Below are 25,421 nucleotides of genomic sequence, written 5' to 3' on the forward strand. Positions count from 1 at the left end.
TTTAGGCTATCAACTGTTGATTGGATTTTGACAGTAAAGAGCCCAGCCTCCTATGCACACACACCAGGGTCGGAAAATGAACGGGGGCTCAGAGCCAAAACGGCACCAAAATGAATAAAAATGCCCCCAAAATTCAAGATATATAGGGCAAAAAAATTTCCTGTATGAGTTCTTGTTTTTATTATTTATAAATATAGAGATATAGAGTGCTGTTTCGTTACTGAATCAATCCGCGGTTTTGAACAATGGTCTAATGAATGACTCAACCACTCATTTATAAATGCGGTTAGTTGCTTTGTCCCTGAAAGAATCAGCCGTTTTAAACAAATCGTTTGACTGAATGATTCAATGACTCACTCGGTAAGACAATGATTTGCCAGCACCCACCCAGCAAGCAATTTTGTGTTTAAAAGACGTCTAATAGCCGTCCAACCCAGCCCAGACGTCAAGGCTAAAACAAGGCAAAATTTGAAAATTTAATAGACGTCTAAACCATAGCCCAAGAATAGACTAGTCATTAGATAAAGAAATGAAATGAGTGAAGAAATTATACCAAACACCTTGTAATCACTGTTTACTTTGCCTACATGATGGAATATCATACATCTCGCAAGTTATTTTGGCAAAAACGACATGTAACCAAATTCAAGGTTATTTTGGCTAGAAGTGGGTTACTCATAGCCGGACTATATCGGGTCTATAGTCAACCTAGACGGTGAAATTACAACTTTTGCTTACTGGGCCACTGGCAGTTTTAGTTTCATTACAATCTTTTTCCCATAATTTCATTTTTCTATATTTCTATCTCATGCCTGTGGCTAATAAAATCATACCTGCGGTCCACCATGTTGCAAGAAAGACTGGCCGCACTTGCCCAGATGTCAATTGAACACGATGTTATGAGATCTCTGGAAAATAATGATAAACTTGTCAGAGCTTTTGCAAGTTCTAAACGTCAAAATCGAAATTACACATTGTGATGTGTGGATAGTGGTATATAAATATACTGTTAAGAGTGAAATATGACTTTGTTTCTTTGAAACGTGCTTCCAAATTGCAAAGGTCGCCTTTGGAGTTGATGAATTCTCACCTATGAGAAATGGGTGTTCCATTAAAAAATGGAGGCAGATCAATGTCTAGTCAAGTCAACTTTATTTAAAGATTGTTTCAAAGCAGCTTTACAGTGACAACAGGAAAATGATTCAATGATGCAAACAGAGTTCATTTAGGTCTAAAAGCTCTAAAAGAAAACTTTCATTGTTCAGCTGAAGTCAGTTAGTGTTGATTCCGTTGTTCAGTTTTAAAGATCATCAATTATCAAATTGGTTAATTTCATCTATAAAGCAGTTCTGCAGAAAAACAGTGATCGTTCAGCTCAGTTCAGTTCTCATCAAAAAGAGCCAGTGCAGTCAAATCAATAATATTGTTGAATATTGTGTGTCCCCAACTAAGCAAACCTCTCCATTCATCTGTGTCTGTCATGAATGTGCGCTTTAAGGGCGGAGTTTAACGTCTGAATGATTGGAGAAGTCCTGCATATGTCATTATAGAGAAGTCTATAGAAGATCCAGTTACGACATTTTGATTAAAATTTTTAAAATGTAAGAATGATAGGATGCATATTCATTTCATGCCAAATTTAAGACGATAATAACTAATCCACACCCACAGAGTACAACGTTGTGTTTATGCGTACAGTGAAGTTCTGTCGCTTGCCACTTTAAATGCTCAAGCTCAACTCTGATTGGCTGTCAATGTCGTAATCATTCATAAGTTGTTCTGAAAAAAATTCTGAAAGTGAGTTCAATGATATCATTATTCTATGTAAGCTTGTTTCTGCCACTGAATAAAAAATAATAAAGGTCATTGCGACTTTTTATCTCACAACTGTGATATAAACTCACAATTTATATCTTGCAACTCTGACTTTATAACTCGCAATTGCGAGTTTATGTCTCGCAATTGCGAGTTTATGTCTCGCAATTCTAACTTTATAACATAAGAAAAAAGTCAAGATGTGACTCGCAATCGTGAGAAAACAAGTCAGAATTGTGAGATATAAAGTCGCAATTACCTTTTTTATTTTTTATTCAGTGGCGAAAACAAGTTTCCATATTACAAGGGGGCTAAAGGGACACCAGGGTAAAAGACGCCTTTGATTTTAGTTTCCTCTAAACCACTAGATTGCACAAAAACTTTCCAAAATATCCGCTTTTCAAGATGCACCTTAGAGATAATCACCATATTTATAATGAAACCATTATTTAAAAATATGATATTAATCATATCATATAATAAAATATAATTTATTGTTAGCCTGCTACTGTAAATCTATAGCCTATTAAACTATTATGGGATCTCCAATGCTTTCAGAATCTTTCTTTTTTTTATATAATTTTGTTTCTGTATTTTTAAAATATATTTTTCTATTACTATATTTTAATGACAGTATATTTATTGAACAACAATTAATTATTTTATTTATCAAAATAAACAGAAAATTGTACAAACTTTTGCTAAAGTGATTGTTTTGAACAAATATTAGCCTAACTTAAACATTTTTTTTAAAAATGTAAATATTATTTTACTTAAAGTATTTGTATAAATAATGTGTGCCCACCTTGCCACCTCATTTATAAGATTTTTTAAATCTATAGCTCCCTCAATCTTCAATATATTTTTTTTCTGCGATCAATCACACTGGAGTAGTGAAAAGCACATTTAGTTCCGTTTTATGCACTCATAGAATTAGAACGATTATTAAAATGTCAGTCGTCCTATGGTGTAGCCTACTGTAAACAGACCTTTCTATTGTTTGTTTTTCACTGCAGTAACCACTTTTTTTTTTTTTTTTTTTTTTTTTTTTTTTTTTTTTTTTTACAATTGTCCACGTTTTAAGTATTTGACAGCTGGATGCATCAAAAGTTTATTCCAAAAACAACTGCGCCACAACTGATAAAACATACTCTGTAAAATCTGAAAATAAATCCCGACGTAAAATCCACAATTGGTGTCAAGCGCTAAAATACTTTTCCAGAGACATGCTGAACTCCGTGTTCGCGGAGGGGTTGGACAGGGGGGCAAGCTTGTGTGTGTGCCATCACGAGTGCTGTGTGTGTCTTGTAGCATGTCGCATCAAACTTTTACCCCCCACGGACGTGCTCAGTCTGTCTCCCAAACTTGCGCAGACTTGCATTATGTCAGCTCGCGCTTTGCCACCCCATTTGCTGTAGCTGTACTGCTGTGCGCGCAGACAGACTTATCAATCAAACGCGGCTTGATGGATTCTTCAGAACGATGGAACGATCGCCTCAGAAGAGCTGCGGAGTCTCGGAGCGCTTTTTTCTTTGACATAAGGGTATGCAAAGAGTGTAAATGGATGAACGGTTGATTGATTCTCGCCAGCGATGTTGTTGACAGCAGGAAATGTGTTTTGCATTGACTGTGTTTGCATGGGAATTTGCACGGGGCATGAGTTATCGAGCAGGAGTTTGGACCTTAGGCGATTCTACATAATGATGGCAGGTCGGAGAAGCCGAAATTCACTGTTTAACAGCCGTTACCTGTGGAGGGCCCGCAGAGAGAGAATGTACAACCGCAACAAAACAAAACATTACATATTTAGAAAGGTTATAAGGCAGAATAAAAATGTTGTTCCTGGCAAAAATCAATTTTTGTCGGATAATAAAGATTTATCACTCATATTGTTTAATGGGTGGTCGTCTTGACCCTCAGGCCAAATATATAGGTGATACCACAGGGTTCTATCATTACTGACTCTCCTTGACAAAGGCCCTGTGTTTAGGTATCACCATTACTAGAACTGGCAGAGAGATTTACATAACATAAGTGTGTGTGCGCGTGTGTTTAGAAGAGTGTTACTAAGACGGGTATCAAGACCAGATATTGTCAGAGCTCTCATCAGGGTATCTGTGGTGAAAAACGATCCTGTCCTAGAGATGGTAATAATGCAATGGCTGCACACAGTTTTCCTGTCAGCTTTACTTTTCCCCCCTTACTCTCTTCCTCACTCCCTGCCTTCCCCGCAACCTCTCCATTTATCTGTGTCTGTCAGTGTTTCCTGTGGAATGACCTACAAGGACATACAACTTAATAAAGTTATTTCTTCAACATCTCTCAGAGTGTATGGAGAACATATGCACTTTTTGGTGGGTTCTCACTCTCAGCATGAAATGTGCTATTTTTGAGTGTCATTCACCACACAATAAACTTTTGTAATGTTTCACAACGCAACTTCAAATGTGTTAACTATTACCAAAAAAAAAAAAAAAAGATATTTAGGTGACAACATCTTTGTCCTTCACATTTTTTTTATTTTTTTAAATCTGCCGTCACTTTTCAAAATTCATTGTTTAATTGAGCTTCTGAAATACTTAACCTCACAAAACATCAGCAGAATCTACATCTGAAGTGAACAAACTGAAATGATAATGTCACAATAAGAAAGCATTTTGTATCCTGTTTGACCCATATCATTTAAAAAAATGATCAAACCAAAAGTCATCTCTAAAAGGTACCTTTTAGATTAAAGACTAAACAATGCTTGTTCATTTTGAAATCTACATGTAAGTGCATTTTAATAAAGAAATGACATAACAAGCCGTCATTATGATTATGAGAACATAAACAAGATTTGAAATAATGTTACTTTAAGTGCATTTCAAACAAAGTTACTTAAAACTTTGAGGGAATATGGTACATTCGACGATAAACACATAAATAAGAGATTTTAACAATTGCGCCATACGCACACACTCAAAAACAATCAAATTTTGTTTTCGATCATTTCAAAAGTCATAAAAATGCAATAAACACTGCAGCATTAAAGTTAAAAAAAGCAAACATGACGGCATGTGTGATTAGCCTCTCCTTCAAACACGAAATAATCGTTGTAGACACTTTTTCACTTCTATTCAAAACACACATGGGGGTCCCATTACATCGCTGTAAAGCTTCTTTAAAAAAAAGGGTTCAAAAGCAACCATGAAAAGAACAAAACAAAAAAAAATCCATTCTCCGGAGACAAACAAAACCATTAATTAAAACAAGCTCTCAAACATCAATCTCTCTGCCTGTCACAAAATTATCATAATCTGGGAATGTTAAGAGTCTGTAGAGTAAACAGTTAATTTAGAGGAGTATTAATCAAAAAGTCTGGCTTTCTGTACCCCCTCTGTGCTGTGGCACTTGTACTTTTTCATCTAGCACACTTTGCACAGAGTGGGGGCAACTTTTATTGCACTTTTTCACACGTGTGCTTAAAGGACGCCATGGCAATTTTCATGAGACCCTGATTACCTTCAGTATTACTGGAAGGTTTAATCCTGAGACAAGCATTCACTATGTTTTGGGATGACATCCAATATATTTTAAAAACACAATATTTTCATAAATGGATATATTTTTTATTTAGCACTCACGATGTACAGATAACGCAAGTTAAACCTAAGGTATCTAGGCTGTTTTTTCCACTACAGTGTCATTAAAGGAATAGAACACCCTAAAATGAAAATTATCCCATAATTTACACACCCTCAAGCCATCCTAAGTGTATATGACTTGTGTATATTAAATAATATCCTGGTTCTGGTACTCCAGTGGGTTAATAAATGCCTTCTGAAGTGAAGTGATGGGTTTTTGTAAGAAAAAATATCCATATTTAAAACGTTATAATCACTGGCTTCCGGCAACGGCCGTCGCACGTTACCAAGAGAGTCGAGTTCCTGCGGAAGAGAGAACTCTGATCCGACGTTTGACGTGGGAGGAGCGCACGCTTAGGTGAGAATTGACGAAAGCGGAAGTGCAGAGCAAAACAAAATGCCAGTCATGAATTAGAAGTCTAAAACGAGAAGTTTTAAAGAAAAATGTCAGAGGTTTTCAATAGAAAAGAAGAGGAGCTAGGCGGGGTCAGAGGTCACCCTTGATTCACAACTCGACTCTCTCGTGAACGCATTTAAAGGAGAACTCCGGTCAATTTTAACATTGAGCTCATTTTTTTGTAAATTTGGAGTGCTGTCAGTACAGAGAACAACTACAAAAATCGGTGTTGCCTACACCGTGTTATCCTCTTTTTAAAATTTGCACCCTGTTGACTTCAATGGGGCAAGTACTAAACCTGCTTTTAGCCTCTTAACATCCTTGATGTGTCATTACAAGTGCCCAGCCATGTGATTATAGTTTATAAAGTTTTAAATATGGATATTTTCCTTACAAAAACCCATCGCTTCGCTTAAGAAGGAATTTATTAACCCACATGAGTTGTATGGATTACTTTTATGATGGATGGGTGTGCTTTTTTGGGCTTCAAAAACCAAGGTACCATTCACTCCCATTATAAAGCTGGGAAGAGCCATGCAGGGGATTGTTTAATATGACTCCGATTGTGTTCAGCTGAAAGAAGAAAGTCATATACACCAAGGATGGCTTAGTAAATTTGGAATAGTTTTCATTTTTGGGTAAACTAACCCAAGGCGTATGCCAGAAGTGTTGAGCTGTGGGGCTCACACGAGTGATGCAGGTTTGAATCTAGCCTGCAACCTGTTTTCACTCCCATTCGCCTTTCTCTCCATGATCTCTATCTAATAAAAGAGGCAAAAGCTCATAGTAGTGAAAAGATTAAACAAATCTACTGAGGACGTTTGCCCTGTCTATTATCAGCCCGATCAATCGTCTGTGAGCGCTGTAGCTGCAGAAAGAGGAGAGCGGGGCAGAGATGAACAGATGGCAAGAGACTATCATAGCAGTTGAATGTTTATTCACAGGTGTGTTTGAGGAGTGCGTGTGTGTATGAGGGGAAACTATAGAGAGCTAGAGAGAGACTGCTTCTGTAATAATGTTGGAGTGGGTGTATAATGTGAGTATACAAGCTGTTAATCTCTCCTGTGTAGCTGTGTTTAAATGCGTTTATGCTTCATTAAGCATGCATTACCTGCTTCATTACTGCTGTGTTGCAACCACAGCTAGTGAGGCTCATGCTCCGAGTGTGGGTGTGTGGAAGTTCATCGCTTTCAGAGACTGACCTGGGCCTGACGGGATACACTGCCACACCAGCTGACTCCTTAGGGACTTGCTTTTTTTCCTGAGCTTTTTCTTGCTTTAGTTTCACTTGTGTAGTGTTGAAGGTAGCATGAGGGTGGGTAAATAATGACAGATTTTGCATATATTAATTATATATTAACGTATATACATTGATTTATGGTCACTTATGTCAGACTTTTCCAATCGTTTGGCCTAAACCTAACCCTAACTTAAATTTTTTGAGTGCTAAACTGAAATTTCAAAATCGAATCAACAAATGAATGACAGATAGAACATTTTATTCACAATATATCGCAATACTGGAAAAAAAATGCTGTTTGTTTCATTGTGATTTTATAGTGGAAAATGGTGCCTGTTTTGACTGTAAAGTAGTTTGTTACTTGTAAAATTCACAGCAAAATATCTGCGTTAAGCTTCATTCACACCAAGAACTAACAATATCTATATTAGCATCCACACCAACACACAATAACATTCTGTACAGGCTTTATAGGCTAACACAAAAGAAGATATTTTGAAGAATGTCGGTAACCAAACAGTTGATGGGCCCCATTGACTTCCATAGTAAACGGGGCCCCTCAACTGTTTGGTTACCGACATTCTTCAAAATATCTTCTTTTGTGTTCAGCAGAAGAAAGAAATTCATACAGGTTTGGAACAACTTCAGGGTGAGTAAACGATGACAGAATTGTGTATTTTTGGATGAACTAGCACTCAGGTATGGGTTGTATGCACAGGGTCATATGGAGCATTACTGTTATGTGTGCATGGTTATTCACAGGATGTAGCCAATTGTGAGATTGAGATTGTACGAAAATATAAAATTTAATTTAACCTTAAAAGTTAAAGAGTTATATCCAACATAATACAAATTATATGATAAATCTCCCACGCAGGGGCGATTCTAGGATATTAGGATGTCCAATGAGGATATGACTTAAAAAAATGATTGAATATACTATTTGCATACTAGTATAGGCAGAACAATACAGTTAGTTCTACACTACCTATCAAGTCAATCCCTGAATATTTAGTGGAGGATTCCTGTCACCTGGTGGAAAACAAACACACTTTTAATATGAAAAAGTTTCCCACTTTGAAAATGACCACTATAACCAGTAGATGGCTGCAGAGGACCACTCAGTAGCTCATTTGCCACCTTCATGATATTATGTAATATCCCTCATCATATTATGTAAACTGCATTTATGACCAAGAACAACACAGATGCAGACATCATAACAATATATCAATAAATGCACACACTCACCTCTGCTTTTGCTGGCACTGCGCTGCTACGGATTGAAGAAGACGCTGAATAAAGCAGACCATAATACGGGGATGAGCCGATGCAGTTTCATATAAGTTTTAAAGGGGACTGAGGCGATCACAATTAGTGTACATTTTAGTTATTCGCAAATTTTAGGGGGGCTGGGTGTAAATTTAGGGGGCTAAAGACCTTCTAAACTAGTGATGACACTGCTCTCGTGGTAATGAGTTGTGAAAAATATTTTTATTTAGGTTTTAATCTGTACATGTTAATTTGCCCCAAAATAATTGACATAACCCCGTGACGATATTATAATATTGATGAATATTAATTGTGTTAATATTTGAAGATTCTTTCCTTAATTTTTTTTCGTCATTTTTTCTTTTTCATTATTTCTTTGTTTTTTTGGTAGCAACAGTAGGCTATTAGTGTTAAAACAGTGGATTAAGGACTTTGAAAATGGAACGCAAATGTATTTTTGTATGAGATTGCGTATATGTTTTTATTTGAAATTAAATGAATTGATAAATTAATAATCTTAATTTAACGACATGGCTAATGCATGAAAAAGCTATTATTTAAAAGAGTATGAGAGGAATCTTGTGTTACATACTCAAATGATGGAAGAATGATTGAGAGAACGTCACAGCACGCTACCTCACATCTCCAGATAAATGGCGACACCTTCTGGTCACTGACTTCTTTTAGGGAACAAGAGTAAGAATAAGAGACTATGGGTTGGATTAAAGTAAACTAATTTACATGCATGGCTATCGGAAACTCAAATGCAAACGAATAGTAGCAATTTACTGAGAAATTGTATATATAGTAATTTGTTATATAAATATACACTACCGTTCAAAGGTTTTGGGTCAGTAAGATTTTTTTTTAATGTTTTTAAAAGAAGTATATTCTATTCTGTATATTTACATAGAGAACAGCTGTTTTAAATTGGAATAATATTTCACAATATTACTGTTTTTGTTTGTATTTTTAATCAAATAAATGCAGCCTCGGTGAGCAGAAGATACTTCTTTTAAAAACATTAAAAATCTTACTGACCCCAAACTTTTGAACGGTAGTGTATATATATATATATATATATATATATATATATATATATATATATATATATAAACGTTCACATAAAATTAATTCACAATTCAAATTCATACTGAAGCTATTTATACGGTGAGGTAATTAAATCTAACGATATATATATGACTAATGCAAAGGTCTCGAATAATCATATGATATCAGACCTTTTGTACAGATTGTGTCATGATGACATGCAGTACGAGTTGGGAAGGTCTCTGAGGTTGGTTAGTTTGATAATGTGTAGCCTACTTTATATTCCTGCCATCGTTTGTGAACGGACAAAAATATCTACAAATTATAATTTATTTATTATAATAGTGTAGTCAATTAATTAAAGTCGCACGAACTGAATTAAATAATTTATACACAAAAAAACTATTGGAAAAAGTATTTGTCGAAGTAAAATTACAGGACTTTTATTTTGAATTAATCCTAAAGGAAATACGTAGCAAGGTCGTTGGGGGAAAAAAACCCTGCTAGTATGACGTGCGACACTCACAGTTGGCCGACCGGTCACATAATGTAAGGAGCAGTTTACTGACCTGCGGTATCTCAGAGGATATTCTTCTTCATTCACTTCTTCATTTAGTCTCAAGATTCACAACAGCTGGGACTGAGACATCAAGCCTCTTCATTTTAAAACTGACATTTCCTATATATATAAAAAAACGGGCATTAGATAAGAGAGAAGAGTCTAGAAGAAGGGTCACTGTCCTCACCGAAGCGGACACCTGTCTGGATCTCTGAATCACTTAAACGCGTTGACATGAGGAGTTTGCCGTATTTTTGCCGGGGGAAGGTTATCCACGGATTCGGACGGGGAAGCAAAGACCTGGGCATCCCAACAGGTGAGAATAACACAAAGAAACATTTCATCCAAATAATAAAACTTCTGATATAATTTCCGCACTCTTATGTCGTTTCTCACCTGTCTGACTTTCTTCCGTGAGACACAGAAGTGAGTGTTACTTTTGTTGAATGGGAAAAGGTACAATAAAAGTGTACGGTGGTGAAGTCAATGGCTAACTTTCGGCTTAAAATGACGATACGAGTAAATCATTTTTGGGTGAAAAAAATTGGTAAAGTAGTATTTTAAACACAAGATGTTATAATCATTTGATATTGTCTGCGCTTTAGGCTATGAGTTAAAACTTAAAGTTGATATGTCACGCGGAATTAAACCGCCACAATTTGATATGCAGTTCAGTTGTAAAAAAAAAACTATGCTAATAAATAGGCTAACTTACTTGTTGTAATGAATGTGATCTTTCAGATAAAGTTCTGCCCAAATTAATCTATAACGTGAATCTGTAAAATGCTTGATTATGAGCCACCACATTGAACAGTCAATTATTTTTGCATAATAGAGCAACAGTTCAGAGGTTCAGAGGTAAAAAAAAAAAAAAAAAAAAATCCATTCATTTTCTCAAAATGGAAATTGATTTTTTTGTTTAATCATACCTTATAAACCTTTACAGACTTACTGTGAGCTCTGAGGTTAATCGATGGTATGTTGAAGCCATCAGATTGCATTATTTAAACCATTTTCTTAAATTATATTTAACAGCGGGATGGAAAAACTACATTACCCATGATTCATCAAAGAACATTTCACAATCAGAGACTTGCGGCTCAAATTACATAATAAAAACAGTCTCTGTCATAATACTTCTTAAATACTTGTGTGTATATGCATATTTGGCATATATTTTGTAAATGCACATCCTAATAAAACGTTTTCTTCCCATTCCGATCTCAGCAAACTTCCCAGAGTCGGTTGTGGACAATCTCCCCGCTGACATCAGCACCGGCATCTACTACGGATGGGCTCGTGTGGATAACGGAGACATTCACAAGATGGTGATGAGCATCGGCTGGAACCCTTACTACAAAAACACAAAGAAGTCTATGGTACTTCCATAAAAACCTTTCTAGAGTGTGCAAACATCTACAAGCTGAAGAGTTGATATCTTTGCATTCATTAAATGTTAACAGTGACGTAAATAATTAGTACATTATACCCGAGTCTGATATCAAATATCATGTATTTATCGCTCTGTGTGACAGGAAACGCATGTGATCCACACGTTTAAGGAAGATTTCTACGATCAGATATTGAGTGTGGCCATGGTTGGCTACATTCGCCCTGAGAGAGGATTCACATCGCTTGGTAAGACGCACTGAGCTGCTCTCTTGAAATCACTCCCACATCACATGATCTCTTTGACCCTGTTCACCCACCCAAACAAACTTGTTCACACGGTTAAATGAACTCACTGCTGTGTCTTCCTCACAGATGAGTTGATAGCAGCAATTCATGGTGACATTGAAGAGGCGAAGACAAAGCTGGACCTGCCTGAGCACTTGAAACTGAAAGAGGATAACTTCTTCAAGACGTCAGTATCAACAACAGCCAATCAGATCTTGAACGGTCATCGACTGTAACACTCACTTTCATGAGCGCATATTTAAAGCCTGTTTATTCCATATTCAATTTGTTATTTATGAAAAAATATCTGTCTGTCCCCAAGTGATGCTTTGGTCAAATGTAGGCACTATATGTGTGTGTATGTATGTTCATATAGTTGTTCAGCTTTTGTTTCTGTGTATATATAGATAAAAGAAGGATTTCAGTTACTAGAATGACTGAGGTATTATCAATGCAGTTCACAGGTTAAACGTCACAGAGCCCTTCCCAGAATTCCATGTTTACCACAGACCTCTCGCAATGATACTGTGTGGATACTAAGTCAGGGAGGGTCAAAATATATTCCTCTTTAGTTTGATCATTTTGTCTCCACCTTCAGTTTAATTTCATTATTGTTTAAGAAAGACTCTTTACATCAATAAAACGCTTTAACAATAGTCAAAATCGGCGGTCCTCCTCTTTGAGGTGAAATTAATGTTTTTTTATGGTTCTCAGAGAACTGTGAGTAGAGGTGGAAGTCCAAGGTTGAGATAGAGTTAAAGCCTAGGTTGTTGTACGATGAGTGTATAGACAGAACAAACAGTGAATGAAGATGTTATCTGGATGTACATAAGTACTGAAATGATTCCAGTGGTCTTACATATTGGTGTGGACAGAAGTTCTGTACAGTACATATGTTTTGACTATGTACATATGCACTAGTACTAAACCTTCACATAAAATAACGGCTGCCTTTTTTCTTTTCCTTTGGTTAAACATTTAATGGAGTTTTACATTTACATTTGTAAAGACACTCAACAAACAGTAAGAGTCAAGTTAGATCATAAGGTTTACAAATGTCTTTTTGATTTACCCTTTTCTCCATGTTGTTTTCTGGTATAATGCATGCTTGAAACGTTACAGCAATCCTCTGTAAAGGTGTGGTCACATTAGTGAAATTTCGTGTTAATTGTCAATGGTGTAGCAATGGATGAAGCTCAGCTCACACAACTTTCAAACCAATCAGATTTCTGTTGGTCAAAGCAAGCAAGGGAATCCCCGTGACCGACTTGAACCCGTTGTGAAATCTGAGGAAATTTTCCGTCCTCGCGCGAAATTCAGATCACGTGGATTCCTATTGAAATGACTTGATTTCGCCATATGTGACCACATCTTAATATAGGCACAGAATGTGAATGCTGTAATCTTCACAAATATGTTTAGGCACTCATCTAGACATTATATGTTAAACTGGTACTGTGTGCATGTTTTTTTTTTTTGTTTTTTTTTTTTGGTCAGGGCAGTGCCTTAGATATGTAACATACTATCATACAGTGCACAACCAAGCATTCCTTCAATGTTAATACCTACTTGTAAGCATTAAACAAAAATGCCTTATGTGTTGTTTTACTGTTGTCTGTTATGTAACTCTTTCATGATCACATGAATGATAGAGATGGGAAATGTGAACCAGAATTGAATCATTTCTAGTTCTGTGGTAATAGATCTATTTTTAAATGATCTTGTCAGTCTTCCTCATCTGGTTACGCAAGTACGGTAATAAGTAATATAATAACTTTCACAAACAATCCTGTGATTAGACTCAGTTTGATTTCTGGCATCATTTCCCATACTGTAGCTAAATATTTGTTCATTTTCAGGGTGAGAGGTTGCTGTAAAGACAATGTTCTGAAAACAGCTTTAGATATCCTCAAGGCTAAGTGAACTGGCTCTGATTTAATTTTGTTCATTGCACACAATGCCTATAATATCAGCGGACATTTCAGTAAGGGTTTCCCATGCAATCAAAAGACTGTTAATCCTTGGTCACAAGTACACTAGGGTTCAAAATACGAATTTTTTCGAAAGTACGAAGTCGTCTAATCCTATACTGAACCCAACTTTTGAATGGTTATGTACACAAATTTCAAGGGTTTGAAAGGTTAGTTTATGGTTTACTGTGCTAAATTCATAAAAATGAATGTGAAATATAAAGACTTTCTGGTTTGCAACAGCAGTCTGAAGATCAGTTCTACATATGTTATCAGCACTGTTAATTTAATCAAGTAATCAAACTTAACTGACATAAACCACAACAACGAGCCATATTGCCCAATTCATCATGTAGATAACAGGCTGAATAATCAGCTATTGTTTGAAAAGGACTGCCATCATTACACTATAAATCATTCACAAGGTCTTAATTACAATCATAAAGCAACAGGCATGACTTGAGCATATACTGATGACACCACCACATTATATTTAATATAGGCTAACTTATATTTGCATTTGCACCATCCAAGTGGCTATCTTCCATAAGAGTAGATGAGTTAGCTAGGAAGAGCTTGTACATTCTACCAAATATCTTCCTTTGTGTTCCACAGAACAGAAGAAATTGTCACAAGTGTTTTTTAGAACAACATCGTGGTGAATAAATGACAAAATTGTGATATTTGTGTAAACAATTTCTGTAATGGTTGATTGATGAAACTTAGTGGGTTTCTGCATGTCAAAATATTAATAAATAAAGTATTGTTATGCACATTTCAAAGAAAGTAAGCACACTTTTGATGTTTTATGTGATAATATACATCTCATCATCATATTCCAGCTCCACCTCCTCCTCCTCCTCCTCTTCCCCCTCCAACATGCTGTATTTAAACTTCCGATACACTATCCCGTCCCTCCCCATGTAAACGATATCCTCGTCCTCCTCCTCTTCATCCTCCTGGCCTTCGTTTCGATCGCAATACTCCGCCTGTATGCTGTCCTTGAGGGTTTTAGAGGTGAACGGGCCGTCTGGGATTTTGGCATAGCCATTTGATTTGATGACGGGCTTTATGGTGAACCTCGTCCGAAAATGCAGGAAGAGAAAAATGGCAAGCCACAAGCTCACCAACACAAATATGAAAGTGAAAACAACAAGGCCAGGATAACCCAAAGTCGCTGGATCGTTGGTGAAAAGGTTGTAGTTCAGCGCGACAATGCATTCATCTGAGAATGAGAAAAGTTAAAGGTCACATTTAGGAGTATTCAATTGTTCAAGCATAATTTAGTGATATCTGCCACTTTGAGTTACAGTAGTGCTATCAAACGATACAGTAGCTAAAGAATATTATGTGAATCGTACAGATTGATATTGATGGCTCATCAATGGCATGCAGTGTTGGGTATAATGTATTAATAAGTAACAAATTACCATGAAAAGTAAAGTAACGGATTACTCTTAATGTTTCTGTAATTTATTTACAGTTACTTCTGATGTAAATACTGTGTAGACTAAAACAATTCTTAATAAATCAATAGTGGATTTTTTATGTCTAATGTTAAAATGTATGTTTTTAATGTAACCTCCTCCTCCCTTTGAATACTTTAGTCAGTTGATGAATAATTTATGCAATTTTATATTATCATTTATTTGAAAGAATCAGTTTCATTTCTACCTTGTACTGTTCAACTGGTCGAGGTTGATATGGGATTTAGAAAGTAGTTAGTAATGCACTACTTTTTAGAAAGAGTAATTAGTACAGTAATCTATACTGTTGAAGTAGTAAATATTAATGACTTTTTTAGTAACTTACCCAACACTGATGGTATGCTGTCATTACCACAGAAATTACATTTCAATTTGCACCTCAGTTTTTAAACTCGAAAAAAAAAAAAAAAAGCACTTACAATAGAAGTTCATGAGTTGATTGTGTCTGGGTTTATGAGCAGAAGTGTGAGCTTGTATTTTTGTTGTCAATTTCATGAGTTATTCAGTAAATATTAATATAAATATAAAATCATTACCTTTTCCGTAAAGCAGTTTAAATATCAGTGTTGATATTGTTAACTAAAACTATTCAAATGTTAATTTAAATAAAATAGCAATTGGAATGTTGTCTTGTCATCAAAATGAAATAAGCTAAAGTTGAAGTGCTAAAACTAAGAACTAAAACTGACATAAAAATTAAAGCTAAATAGAAATATTGAAAAACAAAAGACAAAAGCACATAAAATAACTAAAACCTAAACTATAATTAAAATGGAAAAATAAACAAAATGATCAAAAATGAACAAAAATAATCGTTTATTTATATAATAATTTTTTTAACATTATAAATGTCAGTAAAAACTAAATCACTATGAAGCATATAATCAATAATGAATTCATTTAGAGCTTGTACCATTCAGTTCGTGGCACTGGCAGCATTCCGAGTGGATTCTTGAGGAATCCATGAATGTTTTCTCTCCACAGCAGGGAAGACACCTCCCATCCTCTGAGAGGCGCTGAAGAACAGGGCACCAGGTGCAGTTGTAGGGTCCCGGGCCTTTACATTCAGTGCAGGATGGGTCACATGTTCCACATGTGTTACTCTGTGCAAAACACAAAGAAATGTTAGAAAGAAAATTAGTCTAGAATAAATTCTGATTAATGAGAATGAGGTGTCTCCACACACTCAACTATTAACTATTAAGTGTACTTTTTAATGACTAAGAATTCTGGAAGTGAATAAAAGATAAACAAACAAAGAGAAAATTACATTTCGAAAGGTGTTGGTGCCAAGTGTACACACAGTATAATCAGATTAGTACATGACTGATTTGCTAAATATGTATTTTAAAAAACATTTACCACAGGAATGGGATAATCTCCGGTTAGACATGTAGATGAGCAGATTCCTCCAAACATTTTATAACCGTCATAACATGATGTACAGAAGATCGCCCCAGAGCCTGCTGATCACACATGACACCACAGACTAGTTTAATCATGTCGAGGTATTCAAATCATGATACAAACAATTATTTTGTCCCTTGTTTTTTTGTAAAGAAGCAAAAATCAAGGTTATGGTTGGGGACTTGCAATGGATTGGAATAGGGCCAAATTTGGGAGGCTTTTTGGAGGCTTTAAATGTAGAAAGCAGAATGTAAAGCTAGCCATTATCTTGCCATGACAATGAAGTTGTACAATTAATTAAACTTTACACAGAAAATGCTAGTAAGTGATTGTTTTACACTAAAAACAAGTGCAAAGAAATTAACATCATTTTGTTAACATCTTTATGGTTATACTATTGAAACAGTGAGTATTTTAAAGGAGAAATCAATCTGTGGATCTTTTGGCATATGTCATTGACCAAGTTTCAGAACCCAAAACTTCCTCTTTAGTCCAAAACAGCTTTTATTGAAACTAAGCTCCCTTTAAATAACGCGCTCTTTAAATAACAAAAAAATGTGTGCCATTGACTTTATACCAGGTTTCAGTTGGTCAAAAGGTGCAGTGATTCAGTTGCCTCAAAACAGCAATGCGCCAACAATGCGCCTGAACACACCTCGTTTTCAGACCAGCACGCCCATGGGCACACAAATGTTATGATAACTGAAAATGATAACTGCGTCGGGCTGAAACTAGCAAAAAACACTTGCCTGTCGCTGCATTGCGCCGGGTGTATAATAGGGCCCATAGTGTGAGTAACAATGTTTTTACCATGTGTTATTATTGCTCTGTCTATTTCAGATCGTTTGATATGTACTCACTTTACTGAAACTGATGAATATAAGAACAACACTGCGAAAAACAATGGTAATGTGTCAGAGGGTTGTAGTCATGTGATGAGTCTTACCCTTGCATGTTTTACAGGTGGAGTGGCATCTTTTGCACTCTCTGTCCAAAGAGTGAACGAAATAATTCGAGGGGCAAGTATGAAGACACTGTCCGGACTTTCTCAACAAAGAGTATCCTTCTCTACAACTGAGACAGAAACCGCTGCTTCCTAGGCATTCCTCACATGTGTGGTCACACGGCTGACATGCTCTGCTGGCATTTACAAAGAAACTGCAGGGGAAATACATATATGGGTTAAAGAATAATGCTTTTTTATTTTGGGAATTAATAAAAGCACAAAATGTGTACATTTTTAGTTGCATCAAAAGCAATTCGGTTATCATTATTATTACACGGCATTTTGGACTGATTCTGATCAATGTGGCAAAAGTTTCAGTATAATGAATCCTAAACTATATATTTCACCTTTGCCTATGCAAAATATCTACTTTTGCTACCTTCGTGTTTCAAGTATTACTTTGCAGTTTCTCTCTTTTCCCATCAACGCACATTAGAATAGGATAATGTCACCATCTTGCAAATAAAAAAGCATCTATTAAAATCCTCCAGAAGGTGGAGTAGAAAAACCTCTCTGGCAGTTATGGGACATCTTGCTGCACAAAATGGATGCAAACTGAAATAGTAAAATATTTGTTCCAGCTAGAACAGGATTACATGCTCTGGTGAGCAGTGATAGTGATAACAGCACTGTCTGTTAATGTGAGTCTTATGACACATGGAAAACCCCTCAGAGGATCCACAATGTCCATTTATGGCCTTTCAACAATCTACTCTCTATTATATTGTTTAAGTAGTTGAAAATTGAATTTCTGAATGAAATTCAGAATTGTTTCATCAGCAGAACAATCCAAAAACACACTAAATAGCAGTACAACCCATTGAAGAGATGTATGACTATCCCTCAGAGCCTCGCTTTCATTCCTGTTAAAAATTAAAGATGGCACTGCTGTGAATAAGGTCTATTGTGGGTGAAGTAAATGTTTATTTATGCTAATGCTATTGTCATTTTGTTATTTACATTTAAAAATGTTGGCGCCTGTAAGTGTATACATACACATACACCGTTGTAATCTAAATTGTTCAACCCCTTTTAATGACTTCTGCAGTCTCAAAATGATTCAACCCCCTGAATAAAATCCTTTACAACAGCACAAATCTGCAAATCTGGTGTTGTCTCAAGCACACATGATTTAAATAATCAAGGGCTTCATTAGTTGCACCAGGTGTGCTTGAGCCAAAATACCTAAACTGGGTAGGTTTGTTGAGTGTCACGTTTGACAGCATGTTAGAAATATGGCTCAAAATAATGGTCCAAAAAGTTAAGAGAATTTATACTACAGGGCTGTTGAATGCTTGAATCTGATTGGTTGAAGAACGTTCTAAGGTGTGCATTATTTTCAGGGAAACGCACGGCTAAAGTAGTTCCAGGCAGGTCTTGACCGCATTACAGTTCCATATCACTTCACCTAGTTAACTGTAATAACGGAAAATAGGATACAATTCATAACAAGAAAAAACATTTAGCCGCATGCGCTTGATCTGCAATTTTCAACGTCTAGCTTCACAATCAATGGAAACATGCAGTTTAATTTTAATAAATAAAGTATATTCCTATCTATAATCAATAGAAAATGAAACTGAATAATAGGCTAAATAAATGGATAGTCCTGCGGCACGGATTTTTATTGCAGATAATATATAACAAATAAATAATTATTGATAGGCCTACTTGTTAAAAATGGCTTTGTGTTTCATTTATTTGGCTAGTCTACTGTCATCTGTCAATAATATAAAAAAGAATGAACAAATTAATTATAACGAATTGAATTAATAAATAAATAATAATATTGACGCACATGCTTTTCTGTCTCATTATTGCAACATCTCTCTCTAATAACTGCATTAATAACTGCATAAAGCCGGGGACACACTTTAAGGCCGGTTATGAATGTAATTTGATATGTATGACTGATCATGCCCAAAGGCGTGTTCAGCGCGTTCAGTCTGTGTTCAAAGTCGGTGTTTAAAATTCTTTCGATGAAAACAGTCAGAGAATGTGTCAGCTAGTCGTGTGTCCCCAGCATTAGTCTGCTATCAGTGGCTCAAACCTCCGTTACTAACTCTAAAATGACGTTTTGGAATTAGCAACGGAGGCATGGTATTACATGCGTAAGAAATTAGTCCTACATACAAGAGCGTTTTAATGACAATAACTTTACAAACGTCTTGAAATACATAATCTGAACAATGTTTCGAGGTGTGGTAACTGTAGTATAAGCGGAATAATTGACTTCAGGCCGTTGAATTATTAGAAAAATAATGCACACCGAGGTGTAACGGCCACTCCGCTTCGCGTTGTGACCGCATTACCACCTCGGGTGTGCATTATTTTTCTAATAATTCAACGGCCTGTCGTCAATTATTCCTTACATATTTTCGCCCTTCACAAACAAGGAACATGATACAAAAAGATAGCGAAGGCACAAAATGTTCATAGAGACACCATTAAAAAAGCATAGTTCTCAAGTTCAAAGTTAAAGGAACAGTGGTTACACTACCTGGACGGGGCAGAAAAAGGAAGCTATCAACGGCTGCAACCAGATTTCTGAGAAGGCAGGTTCAGAAATACTCTTGAGTGACTGAAATACATGCAGCGAGACTTGGTGGCAACATGCACTGATGTTTCAGCTTGCACAGTAAGGTGCATGCTAAACACATGCGGTTTCCATGCCAGAACTCCAAGACGTACACCACTACTGACCCAAAAGCACAAGAAAAGTTGGCTCTTGCAGAAAAGAATAATGTCTAAAGTTAAGCATGGTGGTGCTCTGTGATGCTCTGGGGCTGCTTTGCATCCTCTGGAACTGGAAACCTGCAGCGTGTGGAAGGCAAGATGGATTCATTTTGTATATCAGGAAATCCTAGGAGAAAACGTCATGCCGTCAATGAAGCTGAAGCTTGGGCGTCATTGGACCTTCTAACAGGACATTGATCCCAAGCATACCTCAAATTCTGGCTTGGTTGGAGAAGATGTCCAGGAAGATTCTATAGTGGCCACCACAGTCACCTGACTTGAACCCCATAGAAAATCTCTGGTGGGATTTGAAGGTGGTTGCAGCACACAAACCAAAGAATATTACTGAACTGGAAGCCATTACTCATGAGGAATGGGCTAAGATTCCTCAGAAACGCTGCCAGAAGCTGGTGTCTGGTTATACATCTCATTTGCAGCAGGTCATAACAGCAAAAGGGTAATAAAGTACTAAAGAAGATTGCCATGAAGGGGTTGAATAATTTTGAGACATCAGAAGTCATTAAAAGTTGCATTTTCAGTTGAATTTGGGGAAAGCACTTGATGATTTGTATGATTTGTTCATTGCAAACAACTGAAAGTCTGTAAATTTTGCCAATAAACTAATTTGCAATGGGGGTGGAATAATTTTGAGAACAACTAGATGTATATGCATATGTATATATACACATACATACACGTACATATAGATATTATTATCATTGTTAAAAACAGTTGCTGCTTAACATTGTGGAAACAGTAATATATATTTTCATGATTATTTGATGAATAGAAAGCTCAAAATAACAGCATTTACTTGAAATAGAAATCTTTTGTAAGATTATAAATGCCTAGTACTTCAACTCCTAATGGCTCATTTAGGAAGGAAGGAATTGGAAGGAATGTCAGTAACTTGTCATTTAGCTTGAGCTTTTCATCCGAAGTGACATACAGCATACTAATTAGAGAGACAGTCCTCCCAAAACAGAGACTGCGTTACTCAAGTGCACAATGACATGAGTGCAGGACTGTAATGATAGCAGATCCTGGAACACCCCAATTGTTGCTTTTGCATGAAATGAGTCATCAGCAATTCCAGTCTCGATTCCTGTAACATACCTATATAACAATGTAACAAATTTGCATAATGCCAGCCAATGCTCTTAATTCTTCTACTTTGACCCGCCCTCAGACACGTTGTAGTTGTAGCTGAGGCCTGGAAGAGTTTGGTTCGTGTTGTTGAAATGTCCAGAAGAAGCTGTTTTCAGTGCTGGGAATCCATTTTGCACGCATTTCAAAACGATGAGGACTCACGCTGGAATTGATATGGAAAAACCAGCTACATAGTTACTGCTTGTATCACTGTGTATCAAGTGCTGTGTGTGGAAGCCTTTGGAGCTGAAATTCAGATATGGTAATAGGCGTTTAATTTCCGACACATGCTGTAAGCAGCAGACCAATCACAACAGACTCGACCGTCTGACCAATCAGAGCAGAGCAGGCTCTCAGAAAGGAGGGGTTTAGAGAGACTGAATCTTCAAACAAACCGTTTTCAGACTCTTTAAGAAATGAGGTGATACACAATGTATATTATAAGTGTTTTTTTAACTTAGATGCATGTAAATCTATTTTAGGAGACCTTCAAAACAAAATAAGGAACCTTTAAAATAGCATAGTAGTGGCACTTTAAATAAAACCTAGCTTGATTTTTTCTTAATAAATAAAAATCAATAAATATTGATATCATACTTTGCAGGACAGGAGGTGAAGCAGCTGTGTCCGAGCAGAAGCAGGTCTGGTTTACAGGTTACACAGTCATTACTGTGATGTCCACGGCATGACGCACAGTTCACGTGGCACTGAACGCACTCTTGCTTGTCCTCATCTACATAGTAACCACTGGGACATGTGGACACACACGTTTGATCTGTAAAATGACAAAAATGTGTACAACATATTTCATTGAACATGTATAATGGTAAACTTTGCATTTCTATAAATATTACTCAGTGCAGCTCTTCAGACATCTTGTATTTTGAACTTGTAAGTGACAGCATTTGTAAAGCTTATTTATCTTAAGGCTTTTATTAAAACTCATTTCACATTTCAGTTTAGTTTTTGTTACTCAGATTTATTATTTTAGAGAAGTTTAAATTTCATTGTCTGTGTTCCCACACTGGAAAATGAAGTCTGGTGTTTAAGTGAGTTCTTACTGAGCAGGAAGGTATTGGGGCTGCAGCTGAGGCACTGCTCTTTGCTCGCGCCCGAACAGCGGAGACAGCTCTTGTGGCACGACTGGCACTGCCCGTCCTCACCCATGAATGTGCTCAGAGAGCAGTCGCTGAAGAACTCACAGTGCCCGTTAACATCTATCCTCATGTCCGCTCTGCAGGTGAGGCACGAGGACGGGTGAGGACCTGAGCACGTCAGGCAGGACTTGTCACATTCTAAAAAACAGACATATTTGATGTCAGCAAACAGTTATGGTGTGACTATCATGATAGCATGATAGATTGAATGTTACCAAAACATGTCCAGGTGACATTTCTTTCCTTCACGCACTCGCTCGCTCACTCACTCACTCACTCACTCTTGCCCACTCACTCACTCACTCGCTCGCTCGCTCGCTCACTCACTCACTCACTGTCGCCCACAATCACTCACTGTCGCACTCATTGTCGCACTCACTGTCGCACTCACTCACAATCTCTCTCGCCTACAATCGCTCTCACTCACTCACTCACTCACCCTCGCCCACAATCACTCACTGTCGCACTCAATGTTGCACTCACGCACTCACAATCTCTCTCTCGCCTACAATCACTCACTCTCGCCCACAATCACTCACTGTCGCACTCACTGTCGCACTCACTGTCGCACTCACTGTCGCACTCACTGTCGCACTCACTGTCGCACTCACTGTCGCACTCACTGACTCACAATCTCTTTCTCGCCTACAATCACTCACTCTCGCTCACAATCGCTCTCACTCACTCTCGCCCACAGTCGCTCTTACTCACTCTCGCCCACAGTCACACTCACTCACACAATCACTCACCCTCACTCACTGTCGCACTCACTGTCGCACTCACTGACTCACAATCTCTCTCTCGCCTACAATCACTCACTCTCACCCACAATCGCTCTCACTCACTCTCGCCCACAGTCACACTCACTCACACAATCACTCACCCTCACTCACTGTCGCACTCACTGTCGCACTCACTGACTCACAATCTCTCTCTCGCCTACAATCACTCACTCTCACCCACAGTCGCTCTTACTCACTCTCGCCCACAGTCACACTCACTCACACAATCACTCACCCTCACTCACTGTCGCACTCACTGTCGCACTCACTGTCGCACTCACTGTCGCACTCACTGTCGCACTCACTGTCGCACTCACTGTCGCACTCACTGTCGCACTCACTGACTCACAATCTCTCTCTCGCCCACAATCACTCACTGTCGCACTCACTGTCGCACTCACTCACTCACTCACAATCTCTCTCTCGCCTACAATCACTCACTCTCGCCCACACTGTCGCACTCACTGTCGCACTCACTGTCGCACTCACTGTCGCACTCACTGTCGCACTCACTGTCGCACTCACTGACTCACAATCTCTCTCTCGCCCACAATCACTCACTGTCGCACTCACTGTCGCACTCACTCACTCACTCACAATCTCTCTCTCGCCCACAATCACTCACTGTCGCACTCACTGTCGCACTCACTGTCGCACTCACTGTCGCACTCACTGTCGCACTCACTGTCGCACTCACTGTCGCACTCACTGTCGCACTCACTGTCGCACTCACTGACTCACAATCTCTCTCTCGCCCACAATCACTCACTGTCGCACTCACTGACTCACAATCTCTCTCTCGCCCACAATCACTCACTGTCGCACTCACTGTCGCACTCACTCACTCACTCACAATCTCTCTCTCGCCTACAATCACTCACTCTCGCCCACAATCACTCACTGTCGCACTCACTGTCGCACTCACTGTCGCACTCACTGTCGCACTCACTGTCGCACTCACTGTCGCACTCACTGTCGCACTCACTGTCGCACTCACTGTCGCACTCACTGACTCACAATCTCTTTCTCGCCTACAATCACTCACTCTCGCTCACAATCGCTCTCACTCACTCTCGCCCACAGTCGCTCTTACTCACTCTCGCCCACAGTCACACTCACTCACACAATCACTCACCCTCACTCACTGTCGCACTCACTGTCGCACTCACTGACTCACAATCTCTCTCTCGCCTACAATCACTCACTCTCACCCACAATCGCTCTCACTCACTCTCGCCCACAGTCACACTCACTCACACAATCACTCACCCTCACTCACTGTCGCACTCACTGTCGCACTCACTGACTCACAATCTCTCTCTCGCCTACAATCACTCACTCTCACCCACAGTCGCTCTTACTCACTCTCGCCCACAGTCACACTCACTCACACAATCACTCACCCTCACCCACACTCACTGTCGCACTCACTGTCGCACTCACTGTCGCACTCACTGTCGCACAATCTCTCTCTCGCCTACAATCACTCACTCTCACCCACAATCGCTCTCACTCACTCTCGCCCACAGTCGCTCTCACTCACTCTCGCCCACAGTCACACTCACTCACACACTCACTCACACAATCACTCACCCACACTCACTGTCGCACTCACTGTCGCACTCACTGTCGCACTCACTGTCGCACTCACTGTCGCACAATCTCTCTCTCGCCTACAATCACTCACTCTCACCCACAATCGCTCTCACTCACTCTCGCCCACAGTCGCTCTTACTCACTCTCGCCCACAGTCACACTCACTCACACAATCACTCACTGTCGCACTCACTGTCGCACTCACTGTCGCACTCACTGTCGCACTCACTGTCGCACTCACTGTCGCACTCACTGTCGCACTCACTGACTCACAATCTCTCTCTCGCCTACAATCACTCATTCTCGCCCACAATCGCTCTCACTCACTCTCACCCAGTCGCTCTCACTCACTCTCGCCCACAGTCGCTCTTACTCACTCTCGCCCACAGTCACACTCACTCACACAATCACTCACCCTCACACTCACTGTCGCACTCACTGTCGCTCACTCACTCACAATCTCTCTCTCGCCTACAATCACTCACTCTCGCCCAT

General features: G+C 38.3%; 2 protein-coding genes across 3 annotated transcripts in view; one reads left to right on the plus strand and one right to left on the minus strand.

Annotated features, from left to right (window-relative positions):
- The first annotated feature begins 9,904 nt into the window (after positions 1-9,904).
- Positions 9,905-13,234, plus strand: rfk (riboflavin kinase). The gene is made up of 4 exons (XM_079897141.1): positions 9,905-10,275; positions 11,187-11,338; positions 11,495-11,597; positions 11,724-13,234. Exons 1-4 carry the CDS (start codon positions 10,194-10,196, stop codon positions 11,870-11,872), a joined length of 486 nt encoding a protein of 161 aa, XP_079753267.1. The 5' UTR covers positions 9,905-10,193; the 3' UTR covers positions 11,873-13,234.
- The window catches only part of pcsk5b (proprotein convertase subtilisin/kexin type 5b), a 74,749-nt gene continuing 62,455 nt past the window's right edge, over positions 13,128-25,421 (minus strand). Inside the window, exons 32-37 of one of the 2 annotated variants that reach the window (XM_079897138.1) lie at positions 22,453-22,686; positions 21,989-22,166; positions 17,447-17,658; positions 16,456-16,556; positions 16,007-16,196; positions 13,128-14,831 (exon numbers count right to left, since the gene is read on the minus strand). In XM_079897138.1, coding sequence (XP_079753264.1) covers positions 14,413-14,831; positions 16,007-16,196; positions 16,456-16,556; positions 17,447-17,658; positions 21,989-22,166; positions 22,453-22,686 — 1,334 coding nt within the window. In that variant the 3' untranslated portion in view covers positions 13,128-14,412. Of the gene's footprint in view, positions 14,832-16,006; positions 16,197-16,455; positions 16,560-17,446; positions 17,659-21,988; positions 22,167-22,452; positions 22,687-25,421 lie in introns of both variants that reach the window. The other variant, XM_079897137.1, reaches the window with a different exon arrangement.

Source organism: Squalius cephalus (genome assembly GCF_949319135.1).
Source record: "Squalius cephalus genome assembly, chromosome: 16".
NCBI lineage: Eukaryota > Metazoa > Chordata > Actinopteri > Cypriniformes > Leuciscidae > Squalius > Squalius cephalus.